Genomic DNA, 17265 nt, shown 5'->3' on the forward strand with positions numbered 1-17265 from the left:
ATCTGAAATAATGATGTGTTTTTGTATGAAAGAGAAATGGCAATTTGGATAGAATGATTTTTTTTTTTTTAGTTAATCTCATTCATTAATCAATTGAAAAAATAAACGACAGATAAAACGATTGCTAGAATAATTGTAACTCAAAAATCAATTGATAAAAGTGTAGTGAATAAATGTGAAGCAGCACCATAAAGCTCAGATTGGAACATCCCAAGGTTAAATCGTGAATATATTTTGAACTCCGATCCCATATGCATTCAATATCATTTTTAAAAAAATGGCGATCAGAGGATTTTATTCTGCAGAAAGAAATATAACCACGTCAACATATTTTCTTTATTGCCATACTCTTTCTCTATTCAGACAGATCATTGACAGCATTTTCTGGCAAACCCAAATCTGTGAATTTGTGAACTGCAAGTGCGATTCAGCAGGGGGGGATTAGCGTACCTCTGAAGAGTAACGTTTGGCTGAAGTCACTGCGCAGGTCATGTTGACATACCGCCTGTACCCGGAATAGGTACAGGACGTCTGGGGATACATTAGTGATAACTGCTTTCTGCAAGAAAACATACAAACAAACAAACAAACAAACGCACATTTAAAGCTAATGATCAAATTGGAACGCCGACTGAGCATCAATACTTTCACAGCTCCACATTGTGTATACGCTCAATTAGTATGACTTGCGTCTTCAACTCAACAGACGGGTGGCACTTTAAAAAGGCAGCTGCTTGTATTTCACAAAAGACAATTCAGATAAAAGGTGTACGGATATAGAAAGTGGGACTTGAAATGGATATTAAGAGCGTATAATAAGAAGGACTGACAGCTAAGGGGGAAGTTGAGAAACCGCTCTCAGTAAAGTGACAGCATTAATGGCGTGCGACGACGCTGACAGCTGAATTAAGTGTCTGTGCTATAAATGTACAATCACATAAAATTAATTAGAGCGAATGAAAGCGACGAGACAATCTACTGAAATCCTTTAAAAAAAAAAAAACAGACAACGCAGAGGTTGTTCTGCAGGCAAAGCAACAGAGAAAGTTCAATATAAGTTTTTAAAAAAAAGAAATTGTCTTCATATCAAAAAACAGTTCTCCTCAAAATGAGGACAGTTTTTCTAAGTATTCATCACAATGTGTTCTGTATTTTCTCTCTCTCAAAAAACTAGTGTCCCATGTGTTTTCTCAACCTAAAAAAAAAAAGTTTGATGATATACATTTCACACAAGTTCCAATATGAACAAAGATTCTCTTGTAACGCTAGAAACAAAATGTTTCCTACACCCAGTGTGTTTGCACTTGAAGCTTCTTGTTTTCTGCAATTGGTGGGGCAACAGCCACCAGAGAGAAGATCGTGGGCTTCTAAACTAGTGGGCAAGTAAAGTAAAGTAAAAAAATAAATAAAAAAAAAATCTTCATTGTTTTGTGTGTAAAAAAGCAGTGGTGCACTCAAATTGAGGCTGGTGGGGAGGTTGGGTCAGCGGGCTTTAAAGGAAGGCGCAGCTGGTTGTTGGATTCCCACAAACACAAGACGATGTGAGCCAGGAGCGGAATATTTAGTGTGTGGAAGAACATGCCTGTAGGTAGAAGCCCTGCAGGATAGATTTCTGTAGAGACGTTGAATGTTGGAAAGACGAAAGAACAAGCTGAAGTTAAGAGTGAACATGATGACTGGAGCCAAAAGCTCAACTGGAGGCTTGGAAGTTAGACTTCAAGCCGAGACATTGTACTTAAACAAGACAGATGGAACGTGAGTAGTTGGATTTTGCTAATTTGACAATTTTCACTCAAGCTGTGGAAGACATGTTGTAAAGATCTGTCTTGGTCTAAACTTGGCATTTGAAGTTGGGCTTGTAGACTTTTGATATCATCAAATATTAATCAAGACAATTTGGACTGTGCTTTTATTGCTTTAATTTGACTAATATATCAACCTTCATCCTCATTACCTCTCTAATCAAAACAAACGCCCAAAAAAAAACATTGATTGCGCTGCAGACATGCCATCATGTCCAACACCTTGGACCAATAGACTAAAACAATCCCAAAGAAACTTTCTGTCATCTTATCAAAAAAATAATCACCCCAGAAGTTGATATCGAGAAAAATCCATCTTGAATATCTATCTCGTTTTTTTTGTTTCATTGTCCAGGTTACTTGTCAATGTACCTACCAGTCTAAATGTTAAACACGACCGATGGAAATGTAATATATGATCCTAAAAGGGAGACCCTAGGTGGACACAGACATGCATTATGGATAAATCTGTCAGGGAATGTGACAGGCCTGTGTGTCTCCTCACCCAAACTCGAGTGACAGGATGGGAGGCGCTCTGGGCTTTGATATCAACCACCGGCTACATACAGGGGTTTTCATAACCTGTCACCTCTTACATTCACACTGACTGATCCTGTTAGTAACATCCATGTTGCAAAAATCCATCGAGATGACTTGTTCTCTTGTGTAGAGATGTCAGTGGCGTGTTATCTAAGGGCGCTCACCATGCTTTGATCTCCCGTCTTGGTGAAGGTCTCTTCATCAGCGACATCGCGCTTCACCCAGCTGTAGGACACCATGTAGCTAGTGATGGGCGGGTGGTACACGGTCAGGGGGCGTTCCCAGCTCACCATCAGGGCCGTCTGGTTCAGCGGTTGGATCTTCATGCTCACTGGGGCGCTGCTGCACACTGCATGATAATGAAAGCTTTCAACATCTCAGTACAGATGAAAGGCTTGATCATAATTATTGAACACATGTAACCAAATAATTGGAGCTCTCTTTTAGAGGCACTAGCAACACACTTCCATTGTTACCATGAGAAATACTCGATACTCTTTACAGGATTCAGGTCGGGGAGGGGGAACTTGCACCGCAAACCTCAAGGTGGCAGTAGAGGCTGCGCCGTGGACACTAAAACAGTCGGCAGCCCCTTTGACAATCTGGAGATTTTTTCCCAAATACAATGGTGCAACAGCAATCAAGAAACAATGTCAACTAATCATGTGCACACAGGATTTGTGACAAATTGAGATTGTCACAATAATTTACACAGTAAGTGAACTATGATAAGCAGTATATAGTATACAGTATATACATATGCACACACACACACACACACACACACACACACACACACACACACACACACACACACACACACACACACACACACACACACACACACACACACACACACACACACACACACACACACACACACACACACACACACACACACACACACACACACACAGAGTGACTCTGGGGGAAAAAGCACATGGGGAAAATTCTGGCAGTGTTGATAAAGTGTGACAGTGTGCGAATTGTATTTGAACCTGTCGGATGTTGGGTGTCAGAAGCTTAATGTTTAATGAAAGAAGAAGATCTCATCTTGTTTTGAAGTCCTAGGCTTTCTGGGATTACATTCATTATTTAGCCTATATGCTGCAGAATTTTTCAAGACATACATTTTGATTGTAATTTCAGAGTATGGAATATCCATTTTATCTTTGGTCAAATTATTAGGCTCTAATGACACTTTTTCATAACCCTATGAAATGCAACTTGAACAGCATTCTTGGCTTTAAAATTTGAAGCAATTTCGCCAAGGTTTGCCCTGCCTCCCATGCATTGTCAACAGAACAATACCGAGTTCAGATAAACACACACACAAAACCTTGACAGCTGTCACTGCTAGTGATAAAAAAGCCACATTGTTGACTCGCAATATGCGTTTTTTTTATAGCAGCCAAAAAGACAAAGAAAATCTGAGTAAGATAGCCAGAAAAATGAGTCAGCCGGAGCTCCTGGAAAGGCGGTAATGGAGGGTGGGTGGCTGTGGGGGGGCTGGTTTCTGATTTTGGTACTGAACGAAAGCACGCTAGTCCACCACATTCATTCTGCACACTGACCAAACACCACAAAAGCAATTTCACAACTTAATTTGTACGCCTCTATTTTAGCTGTGCCACATATTAACGATGATGGCTGATTGGCCTCAATAGAGAACTCCAACTTCATCACGACCGTTCCCAATCAATCTTCTCGGACAACACCACTTTACAGTCTTTCTCATTAATCTCCATCGTGTGCCACGCTCAAGTCGGATGCTTCTTTTTTTTTCCACCCGTTAGATGTAAAAAAAATAAATGATTTACAAATGCATAGGGAATACCAGGAGGGAGATGATTGTACAGAAAATATATACTGCGTGATAAACAACACTGCCTCGGGGAATGCATGCTCACAAAATAACAGAAAGTCTCCCCCTGAAGGCTTTCAGGCGATGCCCAATCAGAAGAAAGTGGGCTTCGGGGATGGGAGCCTTACACAAGCCAAAAGGGTGAACAAAGGGGCAACTGGTAGAACTAAAATGACTTTTAAAGTGACAGTGGAGTCACTGAATGTAAAGCCAGAGCTGGAAATGAGTCCGATCGTAGCGCACAGTCAGTACCCACGACAGAAATATGGAAATAAAAAGACTTCTGGGAGAAATACGGAAAATAACACCATCACCATGGCCCCACCCCAGTCCCGTGCTTGATATTATTAACGTCTGTGATATACAGTCTGGATGTATGAAACATCACACACAGCCCATTATTGATTGGAAGTAATCATATTTTGCACCGTCAATAGTTTTTACTATAACAAAGAAGTGATATACTACAGATCGATTTCACTCCTATGGTTTGCTGACAAGCTTTTTAATAAGTCTTATAAATTATGATTAAAACCCACAAAAGGTGCATGAAATTAAAACACAATTTAATAGTTAAGTCCCATATTGTCAGCCAACTTGTTATAAATGCATAGCTGAGTTGATTATTCTCGATTCTGCTAGATTTTAGCGTGGTTACAATGATTGTCAACAACTACAAGAACATAAAATAAAATTTGCTACAGTAGCTAATGTGGGTAGTATTTCAAGGACAACTGAGAACAAAGATCCTCTGCAACACAATAAATTGCAAACTGAATTCTTCTGAAACATTTTTTCTTCATGTACGGAGGCACACAGCAGTCATTGTGACACATTAATGCAAGGTACACACACACGTGTAATTAACGATGTTAAATATGGCCTTGTTGTTCCATTTAGGTGGGCCAGGCAGGGCTGTAATTGTGCTGAAATGGCAGCGACACATTGAATAGATGAGATCCCTTCTGAATTTGATCAATTACGCCCATGTTTACCTTGCTATTATAGGACATGCCAAAAACGAACGTTAAAAAATGGCCCATTAGGATAACCTTTTAATGTTTTCAGTAATTCAAGATAATGAGTATCATGATCGACAGACACCAATTTTGATCTTGGGTTATTTTGATTTGCTTATCTTTGTATTATATATAAAAGCAGCATTGTGTGAAACTGACCGCTGATTAATCGTATTTGAAATCGTAATCGTAATTGACTCACAGCTATCTAATGCAAACGCATGTACTTTATCTGAATAGTATTTTATGAAAAGTTCAATCTTTTTTCTGTTTAAATATATTTACATGTTTATAGCGTGTTTTAATTTGAGGCGCAACAGTTAATTAATCGACAACTAATCGATTACCAAATGAATTGCTTATTAGGTTTGATATTCACTTAACTGTTTGAAGACCTTGTTAGATTTAACATTACCCTAACCAGATTATAAATAAGATTCATTAATCAATTATCAAAAAAATCCACATATTAATCGATCATTGAAATGATCGTTAGTTACAACCCTAATTTTAATTCCATTTAAAGCTTATGGGAGGTAAAACAATATTTTCTTGACTTAGTCTATTAGTATAAAATCAGTATAAAATACAGTTAATTACAAACTGCACAGTACATGTTTTTGTTTATATGGTCTCTCGTGGATGTTCGCCTTTTGCAGACATCTGCAAAATGTAAACAGGGGAGATTCACCAACAAAAAAATCAACACCTATCATCAGGCTTTTCCACAGTGGCTCAAATGTAGTCAACTGGGCATCTTTAGTTTAAAGTCAAAATACTGTAAATAACAAATGGTAGCATAGACACAGCCGATGACAGCCGGTGTACAGTAGTAGATGGTAGCTCACCTCTCGACGCCTCAGTGCTATGACTGCTCCCGTGAATGTCAGTCAAATCTTTCTGCCAGGCATCCCTCACTGCAGACTTGAACACTTTCCTGTTATCAAGGTCCTGCAGGGGACGGAAGTTGTTCCTCAGATACTCCACAGACTTGACGTGATCCTGTTGCTCAGTCGTAAATATGGAGTAGAAGGCCTCCAGCTGCAAGGAGGGGAAGAATAAAGAGGTTTTTTTTCCCCCTCGTGTGCCTGAAGAAGATGCAATTGTAGTCGCTCATCATTAGTTGACTATTCATATCTGGAGCACTGGCCTGAAACATTCACACCCTCAGCAGCCACACGCCTTAATAATTATCATGACCACCTATGGAGTTGTAACTTCTCAATAGGGTAAATTTGCAACCATTGATTGGCATGACTAATCTGTTAGCACATGCAATTATGGCTACACCACACAGATAGTGTGGAATCGATGCGCCCGATGCATGCTTGCAGAGGTGAATTAGAGGTTCATAAAAGACTGCGTGTGGCGCCACAAACATTGTAGCCGTGGTCAATACTGCTGCTGGAGAACAAAATTCAACTGAGCCCTGCACATTTCTATAGTACACTGGACTCTAGAGGATATTAGGCCGGCTAACACAGGAATTATGGCAAAATGCCCGCACAGGGGATACAGCGCAAGACATGATTTGGAATGCATTACCTGTCAAAATAAAAACAAGCCTGAAGTGAGTTAAGCAAGAATAATATTTTATGGACATTTACAGCAGGACAAGGTTTTTGGTCACTGTTTCCTTGGGGCTGGAATGTCAACTCATTGAAATGGACATAGAGGATTTGCGATGTACGTGCTTTGAGTTATGAGCAGAGTCACGGAATGGATTAAACTCTTAAATCAATGCACCACTGTATGTACATATTAAGGAGTGGTATAATGTTACAAAAGTGGAGTTCGTAGAAAATGGTCCACTTTGAAAGCAAGGTAATGAACTGAGTGTTTACCGTACAAAGACAACCGTCAGAATGATAAGGAGCAGCATTTTTCAACTACAGCTATTTTCCAGCATGAGCACAGCTCTAAATTGCAACTAAAGTCGTCCCCCGAGGATTGCGACAGTAAAAGTGTTGGTTCCCTATGCAAAAAGACTTGCAGGAGGGACAGACAAAGAAGCGGAAGGATGAGAGGGAAATGCTGCATGCGTCTTCGACGACATCCACTGGCAGTGTGTAAATGGAATCTGACCGTGCGAGGAGAATAATCTGTCTGGGCATGCAAGTGTGTGCGCTAAAAAAACCAACCTGCGAGTGGGACAGATATACGGGCCGGGAGAAGATGATCCACTCCACCACCTTGCTGCAGGGGGGCATGGTCAGAGAGCCGGTATATCGGTAATAGCTATCCACGGACGATGGCAGCAGGTCCCTCAGGATGAACGACCTGAGGTTGGTCTCCTTTTCTGGGGACAACACAAGAAAAGCACAGAGTTGTTTACCAGCCAAAAATGTCTTATCTTTAATACCATGCATGTCTAGAGTTAAATGTATGCCTATTTTCAGCTGATTTCATCTCACTCGCCCTCATTTGAAAGCAGCTCCATCACCAGAGAGCTGTGTGCTCAGATGGCTGAGGGAGAGGAGCAGAGGGAGCTCAGTCAGGTAAAATTGTACGCTCTGGCACGGATCTGAGGCTGGGTGCTAGCCTGTTCTGCACCACGGAACAACTGTGGACACGGGGATTAGGAGAGATACCAATGATTTCTAGATGGGCTCTATCTGATCACAACCAGGCTAGGCAAACCAAACAAACAAGAATCGCTTTGTGACACACATTGAGATCCCTTTATCTGGCGTAAATACGATGTGCCAGGCGATGCCGCTGGGTTTGTCCTAACCTCTGAAACCATATAAGGAGCATGTTTGTGTCACTTCTATTTGCTCATGACCTTATCTTAACAGCAGTGTGGGGTGTGGTGCCTTGCATTTGATAGGAGTTGTTGGAAGCGCAGAGTCAAATTCTGTATTCAGTACTCCCCCTTCAACCCCCCCTCCCCCCGTGTGTTGAGGCAGCGTACGTGCCCTATCGCTCACGGGCCGCTCCGAAGCTGATAGATGGATGGCTGTGGGATAATGAGCAAGTGGAAAGTTGCCTTAGCAGGGGGGCAGGCAATGAGTGCTTAGTAGCCAGCAGGAAGTGAGCCGAAAAACGCCACACCCACACTTTGACGGCAAGAGGACAAACAGTGTGGAGAAAAACATGAACATCTGTTGTTGAGCTGCATAATCTGGTGAAAATTGTAACATGATTTTGCTGACTGCCATATACGTGCCTCGATTAAGCTCAAACAGAGTTACATGCTAATAGTGGAATATATTAACAAAACAAACACGGTTAGTAAAATACTTTATATGCGGCTGTTAATTTTAAAAAGGCAAGTCGTGTAAAACATTTTTTACAATATGTTTTATGCCAACCGGTTCGTCTAAAGACGGTATATTAATTAAGTAGTTAAATCGACCCGTGATATTTGCAAACTGAGTCTTTATTGGTTGATACGTGAGTCCTGAGCATTTTTATTTTTACTTTGTGATTGCATATTGCCTTGAAATTAAACTATCAAAAAAGAATCTTACTACCAGTTTAGCAGCCATGGCTAATGTCATCTTATGTTGTGCATGACAGTAAAGTCAAAGCCTAAAAGTGACTTTAAATATTGTATTGCGAATGACTTTCATCAGCAAGGAAAAAGGACAAATCAATTTTCAAGTAAATGAAAAAATTCTGACGACCTGCACTTTCTACCATAACTATTACAGTTCTATTGTTAAATGGGATAAATGAAAAAATATTATCACATAGTGATGTTACACTTTACTAGAAATTGTCTTTGTATTTATAGTGTGCCAATCATTGGACAAAAAATTGTGCAGCAACTCCACAAGATTGAATGGATGTATATTTTGCAATCAGGCTTAAAAAGAACAATGGAAGGGAAAAAATGGACAAAAATCACAACAGTGAAAGGAAAATTATAGGCATAGCCAAAGCATCAAGGGAGCAACTTCCATCCCTAGTGATTACTTAGATGGAGTCTTAAGGGCTGAAATTCTATTGGAACAAATTGACCCATTTCTAACAACTCTGTCAAGTTTTTATAAAAGTTATTTATCCCGCGTGCATGTGTGTGTGTCTGCGCATTTAGTTTGAGCTTCTTCATTCCTTGGAAACGAGTCAAGGTCTACTTAGTAGTACAAAACTGCACTCAAAGTCCACCGGTGATCACAAGATTCCATTTAGAAGAGACTCAACGATTATTTTGCTTTACTGTGCACACACATCCTTGTTCCCGTACAATCGTACCAACACAAAGACAATCAGCGGCAGGTTGTAAAACAAGTCCAATGTGTCAATGCAAACAAATTAGCTGTGCACCCCGCAGCGGCAGTGAAGATCATGTCATACTAACACATCTGTTCGTGGTCTTCATAATTCATGCGTACAGTAGAAAAGCTGGCAGAGAAGCAATAATTTAAGAGTACCTTAAAGTACCATTCAAGGCAACGCAAGCAATGAATCGTTAAGTGTGAATATGAGCGTACATGAGAGATGAGCTGCCGTTAATTGAAGCCCATATGTAATAAATAGCTCCGTCGTGTGAAGCTCTGAGGAGGACACGATCGGTGGTAGACACTACAGCCAAGGCAGAGGCGGTACTTTTGCCTCCTTTTGATGTTAATCGCCGCTCAAATCTTCACAGTCTAATTTGGGACTGGGAATATGTGTCTGAGCTGCTGAAAATAAGAGCAGCATTCTTTGTTTCTCTGGGGGTGATTGAGTGTTGCATAAAAGGCACAATGTTTTTTGGGGGTTTTTTTTTTTTACTCTTAATTACTTACCATGATGTACTACTCCTTTCAGGCCCTGGATGATAGGCTCTACTGCTGGGTTATCTTTTTGCCCGAGCTGCAAGAAACATTCAGACACAAGAGATTACAAATGATAAGAACACAATAACTGATGGGAGGGGCTTCACGGTGACAACCCCTAACCCTAATCGTATCGCACTAAAGATTATTCACACAATATGTCGTTCCTTTTGGTCAAAACTACGCAAAATATTCATTCTCATGTCAAAGACATTAAGAGTGATTTGCTGAGTAATTTGCTGTACCTTTTTCAAAAAAATGACATCATAAACTATAAAAATATATATTTTTCATAACAAATCAACACTACCCTTACATCTTAATTTACAAATAAAAGGCATATTTGACCTGGGTTTCAAATTAAATATTTCAGAGTCCCTTTGTGTCATTATCAGTTAGTGTACTAATCAAATTTACAGAGCAGTAAACTCGTAAAATTAAAATAAATTCAGTATTTTTATGAAAATCATGAATGTTATAATAAGTAAATAAATAAATAAATAAATAAATAGTGAGTCATAAATTAGACACCTCTTGAATTTTTTTCCGACCTGCCCATGACCCAGTTTTGGTCGGACCCACCGGTTAAAAAACCTGTTCAAAAGGATCCATTGCAACTGTCGAGTTTTGTGCTACTCTTTTTTCGTGTCATCCATAAAAATTCACTTTAACTCAAGGGTATGAATATTTTTGAGTTAAGCTATGTATCCTTGGAGACATCTGATCATTTTATGGGGTTTATGAGGCTTTTTTGCTTGCTGTTATTCAATGTGACTTTTGTAATTTCACAACCTTGTAGGAATAGAAACTCTCATGAGTATAAACAGCATTTACCCTTTTCTTTATGGTCACAAAATGTAACCATACGTGCTCAGATGTACTTTGTGCAACATTATCTATGTCCTACATTGGGCGATGAGAATAGACCAAAAAAAAAGTACAAAAAGAAGGGACTTTCTTCCCATACTTAACATTAATTCAGGTCAGTCTAAAGAGAATAATTACGTGGAAGTGAATGCTGAATGTGGATAATACACACACCTTAGAGGCCATTAATAGGCCTTTGGGGAGCTCAAGAAGACTCCTCTCATTGATTAGAAATGGTAAATCTGAGCTGATGTGTATGTATGTGCACGTGTATGTGCACAAAAACCCTTTGCTGTGTAAAATGCTACTCAGCGGATTGTGTATGGGGGTGCTAATTGCAGTAAGCAATATGGCTGTCAGAAACCAACAGAGGCATTTAGGTCCTGCTCCATACACAGTCCATCACTGATGGTAGACCCACATTCAAAACACCTGTGTTCCCATTGTGTGTCCCCCCCCACCCCCACCGTTCCCCCTCTACCAGTTCACCGACCCTTGTCCGTGTGCTATTAAGCGGAACGTTAGTGCACATTGATCAGCTACCATCAATTGCACAAATACCGCTAATAGAAATTAGTGTGCAACACCGCTGTAGACCCTGAAGCTGTCAGTCCTTGTGAATGCTTTTCCAAGGTACATAAATCTCTGGGGTGTTCTTACAGTAAGTAGAAATTAGGACCGCTGTTATATATCAAGTGCCGGTGCGCTCAGACCTGAAGGGAGCAATTTATAGCGTCATTGTAAGTAAGCAACAAACCGGAGACAATTTTGGGGGAGAACATAGTGCAGCATTTTTATTGAGTTGATTGATTTTGTTTTGCCTGTTAATTGAGCCCATGTATTCATTTACTTTAATTTAGTTTTTACATTTTATGATTTTTTGTGCTGTGCTGAGACTGTCACATAAAATGGCCGCCGTGTCTCAATACAGGCCATGTAGATGTGCCTGTGTTCCCATCAATAAATTTAACAAAGAGAAATGTGATATGGCAAACAGACACGTGAGGACCTTTCAGTGTTTTGCAGTGCCTTTGGAGGACCTGGCCAACGCAATTTACAGAGGCACCTCTTAAATCTGTGCCAACCTTTGTTAAACGGGAGTGTCTAATGTATCACGTTTTGGCACACATACCCTTTTGTCACAATAATATAGAAAAGAAAAATGCAGCCTTTGAATTGGGACAGACTTTGCACTGTGGCGCTGCTCACACGAAGCCTCCGAATGATGTCGCTTTTTGTTCGCTTTCCGCTCAGCACAGGGTTGTTTTATTAGAGGACGACAAGTGTGGCGGTCTTGTTGGTACTTTACCTCAAAAAAGACCGACATGGCGGCAATGATGCGTCTCTCCTTGATGGCCGCGCCGAGGCTGTCAAAGTCATCGGAATTGTAAAGGTAGATCTGCATCTGGGGTGGGAGACAAGAACATACATCGCTTGAGGAGTGGACAAGGAGAACTAACTGTCCTCTCGTAAATCCCTCCTCACACACACTATGCGCTGCTGGGAAGCTGATGAAAGGCTTTTTTGGGGAGGTGTATAAAAGAGAGTGTATTTATCACTCTCATAAATCTCCTATAATGTGTGTCGTTCCTTTTTTTTTTGTCTTCAGCCACCGCTGGTGGATGCTTAAGAAATACCATGTCGTGTTCCTCAGGGCTACAAAGCTTACAGAGACAGGCAAGACTGTAGGAATGTGCTCTTTTCCTGCAGGGAGATCTAAGAGAATAAAACGCTTCTCATCAATGCTCCCAATTACCTTAAATCACCCGCAACACTGTTTCTGGTTCCACAACAAAGCTTAAAAAAATGTGGCTGTAAATATGAAAAGCAGCATAGAAAGAGTACAGAACACCTGTCAAGCCTCCATTTGCTATCAAAAGGAATTTGATTGCTTTCATTTCCAAGAAGCCACATAATGACACGTGGTGATGTTCAAAATCAACAAATGATTCTAAAGGTAGTAATTGGACCTATCCATCATCACAGTCTAGAGACTCTTTAATTTGAAAAAGCCTTTCATGTCAGTGAACCAAGTTAATTGCCAATAAGAAAAAGGTCCTAGATGTTGATTTAATTTAAGAGCAAGGCTTTTAAAGCAAAACTTTGAGAGTGCTCCAAGTGGTGCTGACGATATGCAAAAAGTGGAAGACCAAAAAAAAAAAAAAACTTTGGATCCATGTGTGTAAATTAGACAGAATAATAAGAAAGTGACCAAATTCAGATTTAACTACAGTCTGGAGTGCAACTAATTTGTTGTCTGGGAACACTGCAAGAAGGAGCTTTAGCCATTCTTGAGCGGTCACATGGTATTAACTACATTACACAATTAAATGCCCCTCCCCTCTGATTTTCATTTAGCCACAGAGATGGTCTTTTGTGACCCGCACTTGCTACCAGGGCACTTTATAAAACAGGGTATTCAATTACAAAACACCTTCCTACTTCAGACCCGAAAAGTTGCTGAAAGCACGCCACTTGACTCGCATGACTGCATGCTTCGTTTCACCGTACAAGATGTGATGCTAATCTCCGGTTCAACTTGTTGATTTTAAGGTGCAGAGACAGGTGGTCTAACCAAACTCGCACGTTTCCGGCACGGTGCTTGCATCAGTGCATTCAACACACCTCAGCTGTGAGACGAATATGTGCCTTTATGGGAGGTAAAAGAAATAGTAACTGAAGGTCCCCCACTTCAAAAAGAAGAGGGAAAAAAAACATTTGGGCTCAATTATTTACCTCTAGATTTGTCCTTCACTCAATGGAATATAAGGTCCACATTTTATGAGTTTTTCTTTGCCATCACTCCCACACACACATGCACCCTTTTCTCAACTCAAAGTGTGTGCAAAGCCACATTATATGTTCCAATTTAAGTGGAAATGGATGAAAAGACTCTCATGCTCGGCATTATTTCCCATGATGGTGAGGTATTGAGGCACACGAAGAAGACAATAAGAAATAAGTGTGTGGGAGGCAAGGTCTTGGATTCTTTGGAACTCTTGCTACCAGAGCTGTTTGTTGGTAAATGTTTTTGTCTCAAACACTGTATGAATCTCTTACTTCAAGCCCACGCAAGAGATTGGAAAAAACATTATATTTGTCACCAAAAAATAACATGTAACATTACATGTAAAAAATTCCATGTACCGTATTTTCCGGACTAAAGGGTGCACCGGACTATAAGGCACACCTTCAATGAATGGCCCATTTTAAAACTTTGTCCTTATATAAGGCGCATCATTAATGCATCATGTCAGATTTTTAGTCCAAATCAAATCATTCTCCATTTTATCTTTTTTATTTCAACTTCAGACGCAAAAAAATACTTTATAATCATAAAATAATCATTCACAGTCTTTTTGATTCATGATTCATAGTCTTCAGCGGGGCACTTATGATTGATTTCATGACAAAATGCTTCGGGCCAGTTTAAATTTAGGAATTTGGTCCATATATAAGGCGCACCGGACTATAAGGCTTTTGAGAAATCTTTTAGGTTTTTAGGTGCGCCTTATAGTTCGGAAATTACGGTATATATTTAATGTATATTGCTTCCTCAATTTTCACCAAGAATTGAGTGTCACATACAGCTGCAACAACGTGAAATGAATAACTTAAAATCCTAACAGAGGTCTATAGCAGTTAGCATATTGTCTGAAAAATGGGGATACGACACAGTCATAGAAACAGGAGTTCAGAACATTCCGATATTCTTATACGTTCTAATTGTCATGGTCAACCAATAACAAATTGTCAAGCGCCTGTATTGTGCTGCAAACAAAAGAATACATTGATGTTACAGCACAACTAATTTTCACACTATTTCTTGTGTTGATGGACCTGACCGGTTTTTATAGTTATGTTACAAGCACCATGACACTAATGCAGAATATCTAACCCATAAAAACACAAGACACGAACAGTCTTGTGCAACAGTGATGAATGTTGATATAATGCCAGACACAGACTTTTTGTAATTCCATTTCATCTTAAGATGCATGACTTTTGAAATATATTCACACTTCACATTACAAGCATGATATACAAACAGCATATATATATATATGGAGGCCAGTAAATTTCTGAGGTGCAATTTGCAGTCTATGTAAAATTATTCCAACCTGCGTGACACATTAATACACTATATTATATGAAAAGATCTCCCAATGGAGCCCACAGGGGAAAAACAAATCAACCGATTCATTTTTCATTGTGCCGTATGAGCAAACAGGTGGCTCGTCTATCGATTTGTCGACTTCACTCTCATGTAAGAGCCTGTGTGTTTGTATTGTGTATGTCAAGCTCAGGAGCCACCAGCCAAGCAGTCCCTTTGTTTATTTTACTACATGACCATGTTATAAAAGCCAGCAAGGTTCATATAGCACCACATCACAATTTGTCTTTCCCGCAGAATTTAGTGGATACATTTACTGTACATGTGGTTTAATACTCGGGGGTGGCAGGTGGGGGAAAACATCTGAATGCTTTTTACAATGTGAGCAACTATGGGCTGGATGCGGATAGCAGCCTTGAAACTCATCATTCACAGTTACATTAGTCTAGAAGTAGAATGATTATTGATAACACACAATGCAAAGCGCCATGGACAAATAGCATTGCTTGTCCTCTGTGGTTATATAACGCTTTCAGCAAAGGATCTATGAACACAAACGGTGCATCAACACATGTGGACAGATATCATGTTTTTTTTTTAGCCGCTGTGAAAAATTAATAATGTCATGGCTGTATTATACCAGGTGGTCAAGTCACACACGGCATAAGGAGTCATTAATTATCATGCAGAGGCAGTTTAATTATTTACATTCTGATTATGCTATTACTGTGTGTTATATAAAGTGCACATAGAGTGCCATTTGCCTGATTAAAAATATGATTTTTGTCGAGTTTTTGAGGAAGTTGGAACAAACGGTATTTCTATTCATTTGAGTGGGGTAAGATTATCTGAGATGCAAGTTTGGTCAAAGAAGAAATTAAATTCTTAAAGCACCACTTTATAAATACTATTTCAGTGATGTATCATTGTCTAAGCCTTTTCTAAAATTATGACTTCAGGTAATGTCAGAATTTTATTTCTCCTTATGTTCATCTGAATGACATTGAATTTAATTCGACGTAGTTGGTATTATGGAGTGATTTATTTTTTTCAATCATCTTTTTTAACTTTAAAATTGAACCTCTGTCACCTATTTTATGATGGCGAGAATCAACTTGACACAAGTCCTCACTGTACGGGCCAATAATTGCATATGTATTGGTATTCATGAGTGACATATGAATGAGGCTCGGCTGATGAGAGCAAGCCAGGTGTCTATAATGCAGTTTTCCCATTTCCAATTCCATGCAGTGAACTAATACACGCCTATGCATGTTAATTTACAAATGCCTTTGACATGGCTTTAGTTCTTACTCAAAAATCCACAACTGGTTTTAACTGCCATAACAACATGTTCAACCAACCACTGTGTTTTATGGACACGCAGTACGTTAACAAACTAATGAGGTATTTAAAGAACCGGCACATTACAAACCTGATAAAAGGTAAAATTCGAGTTTCACATAAAACATGCATAATTCTTTTAAACTCGTCCCCATCAAGCAAAAATGCTTATCCAAGAAAAAATACCATGCGCCAAAAATTCTATATTGGAAATGAAGTATCTAATTTATCATCATTTTTAGCTTTTTTTTTTTTTTTTCTAACAGCTACGCATCCACTTATTTGGAGACACATGATCAAAAGACTTGTGCTGTATACAATCTCAGCACGCTGGACGCAAAATGGCAATGCAAAAATTCATCTAATTATAGAGGCATTCAGGATCAAAAGCTGTGTGTGCACAGACGCCAAAGAAAGACGCACACAAGGACTAGAGCTATGCAGCTGCAGAGGAAAGTGACGCACAGTAACCACTGCTTTCACGCCCTGTTATTTATAACCAATTACTGAAGCAATATTTTGGTATTGTACAATACTGAATATTTAAAACGTGAATGCATTTGAATTGAAAAAGCATTTTATGAAAACAAAAAAAAATATCGGTAATGGTTTCAGACCTGCATTACTGTTCATTCTATTGCAGTCGGAGTTGTTTTTTTCCTCTGTCCTTTGTTTCTGTAATCTTATATTGTGACCTTCAAACAAAAACACAAAAGACTATATCCAGAGTGGAAATCAATGTCCCTTTCAAGCTATTCGGTTTCGGCACAAAACCCTCTACCTCAAACAACTCAATGTAATGATGAGTAAATAAATCCCATTGTAGCAAGTTAGCAATAATTTACATCTGGAAAAAAATGTAAACTGATCTGTGTGATCCACAATGAATTATTTTTGCAATGGTATTGTTTTGGTTATTTTTGGGGAGGACTGCAGAACTCTTTGATGC

At 39.4% G+C, this 17265-nt stretch overlaps 1 protein-coding gene across 1 annotated transcript in view; it reads right to left on the bottom strand.

Annotated features, from left to right (window-relative positions):
• The window catches only part of ca16b (carbonic anhydrase XVI b), an 82228-nt gene that overhangs the window by 16554 nt on the left and 48409 nt on the right, over positions 1–17265 (bottom strand). Inside the window, exons 5-10 of the mRNA XM_085923433.1 lie at positions 12168–12263; positions 9962–10028; positions 7367–7524; positions 6074–6266; positions 2507–2691; positions 451–559 (exon numbers count right to left, since the gene is read on the bottom strand). Of these exons, the coding sequence (XP_085779559.1) occupies positions 451–559; positions 2507–2691; positions 6074–6266; positions 7367–7524; positions 9962–10028; positions 12168–12263 (808 nt within the window). The remainder of the gene's footprint in view (positions 1–450; positions 560–2506; positions 2692–6073; positions 6267–7366; positions 7525–9961; positions 10029–12167; positions 12264–17265) is intronic.

The sequence above is a fragment of the Syngnathus leptorhynchus genome, chromosome 11 (genome assembly GCF_054491065.1).
Source record: "Syngnathus leptorhynchus isolate UIUO chromosome 11, UIUO_Slep, whole genome shotgun sequence".
In the NCBI taxonomy this organism is placed as follows: domain Eukaryota; kingdom Metazoa; phylum Chordata; class Actinopteri; order Syngnathiformes; family Syngnathidae; genus Syngnathus; species Syngnathus leptorhynchus.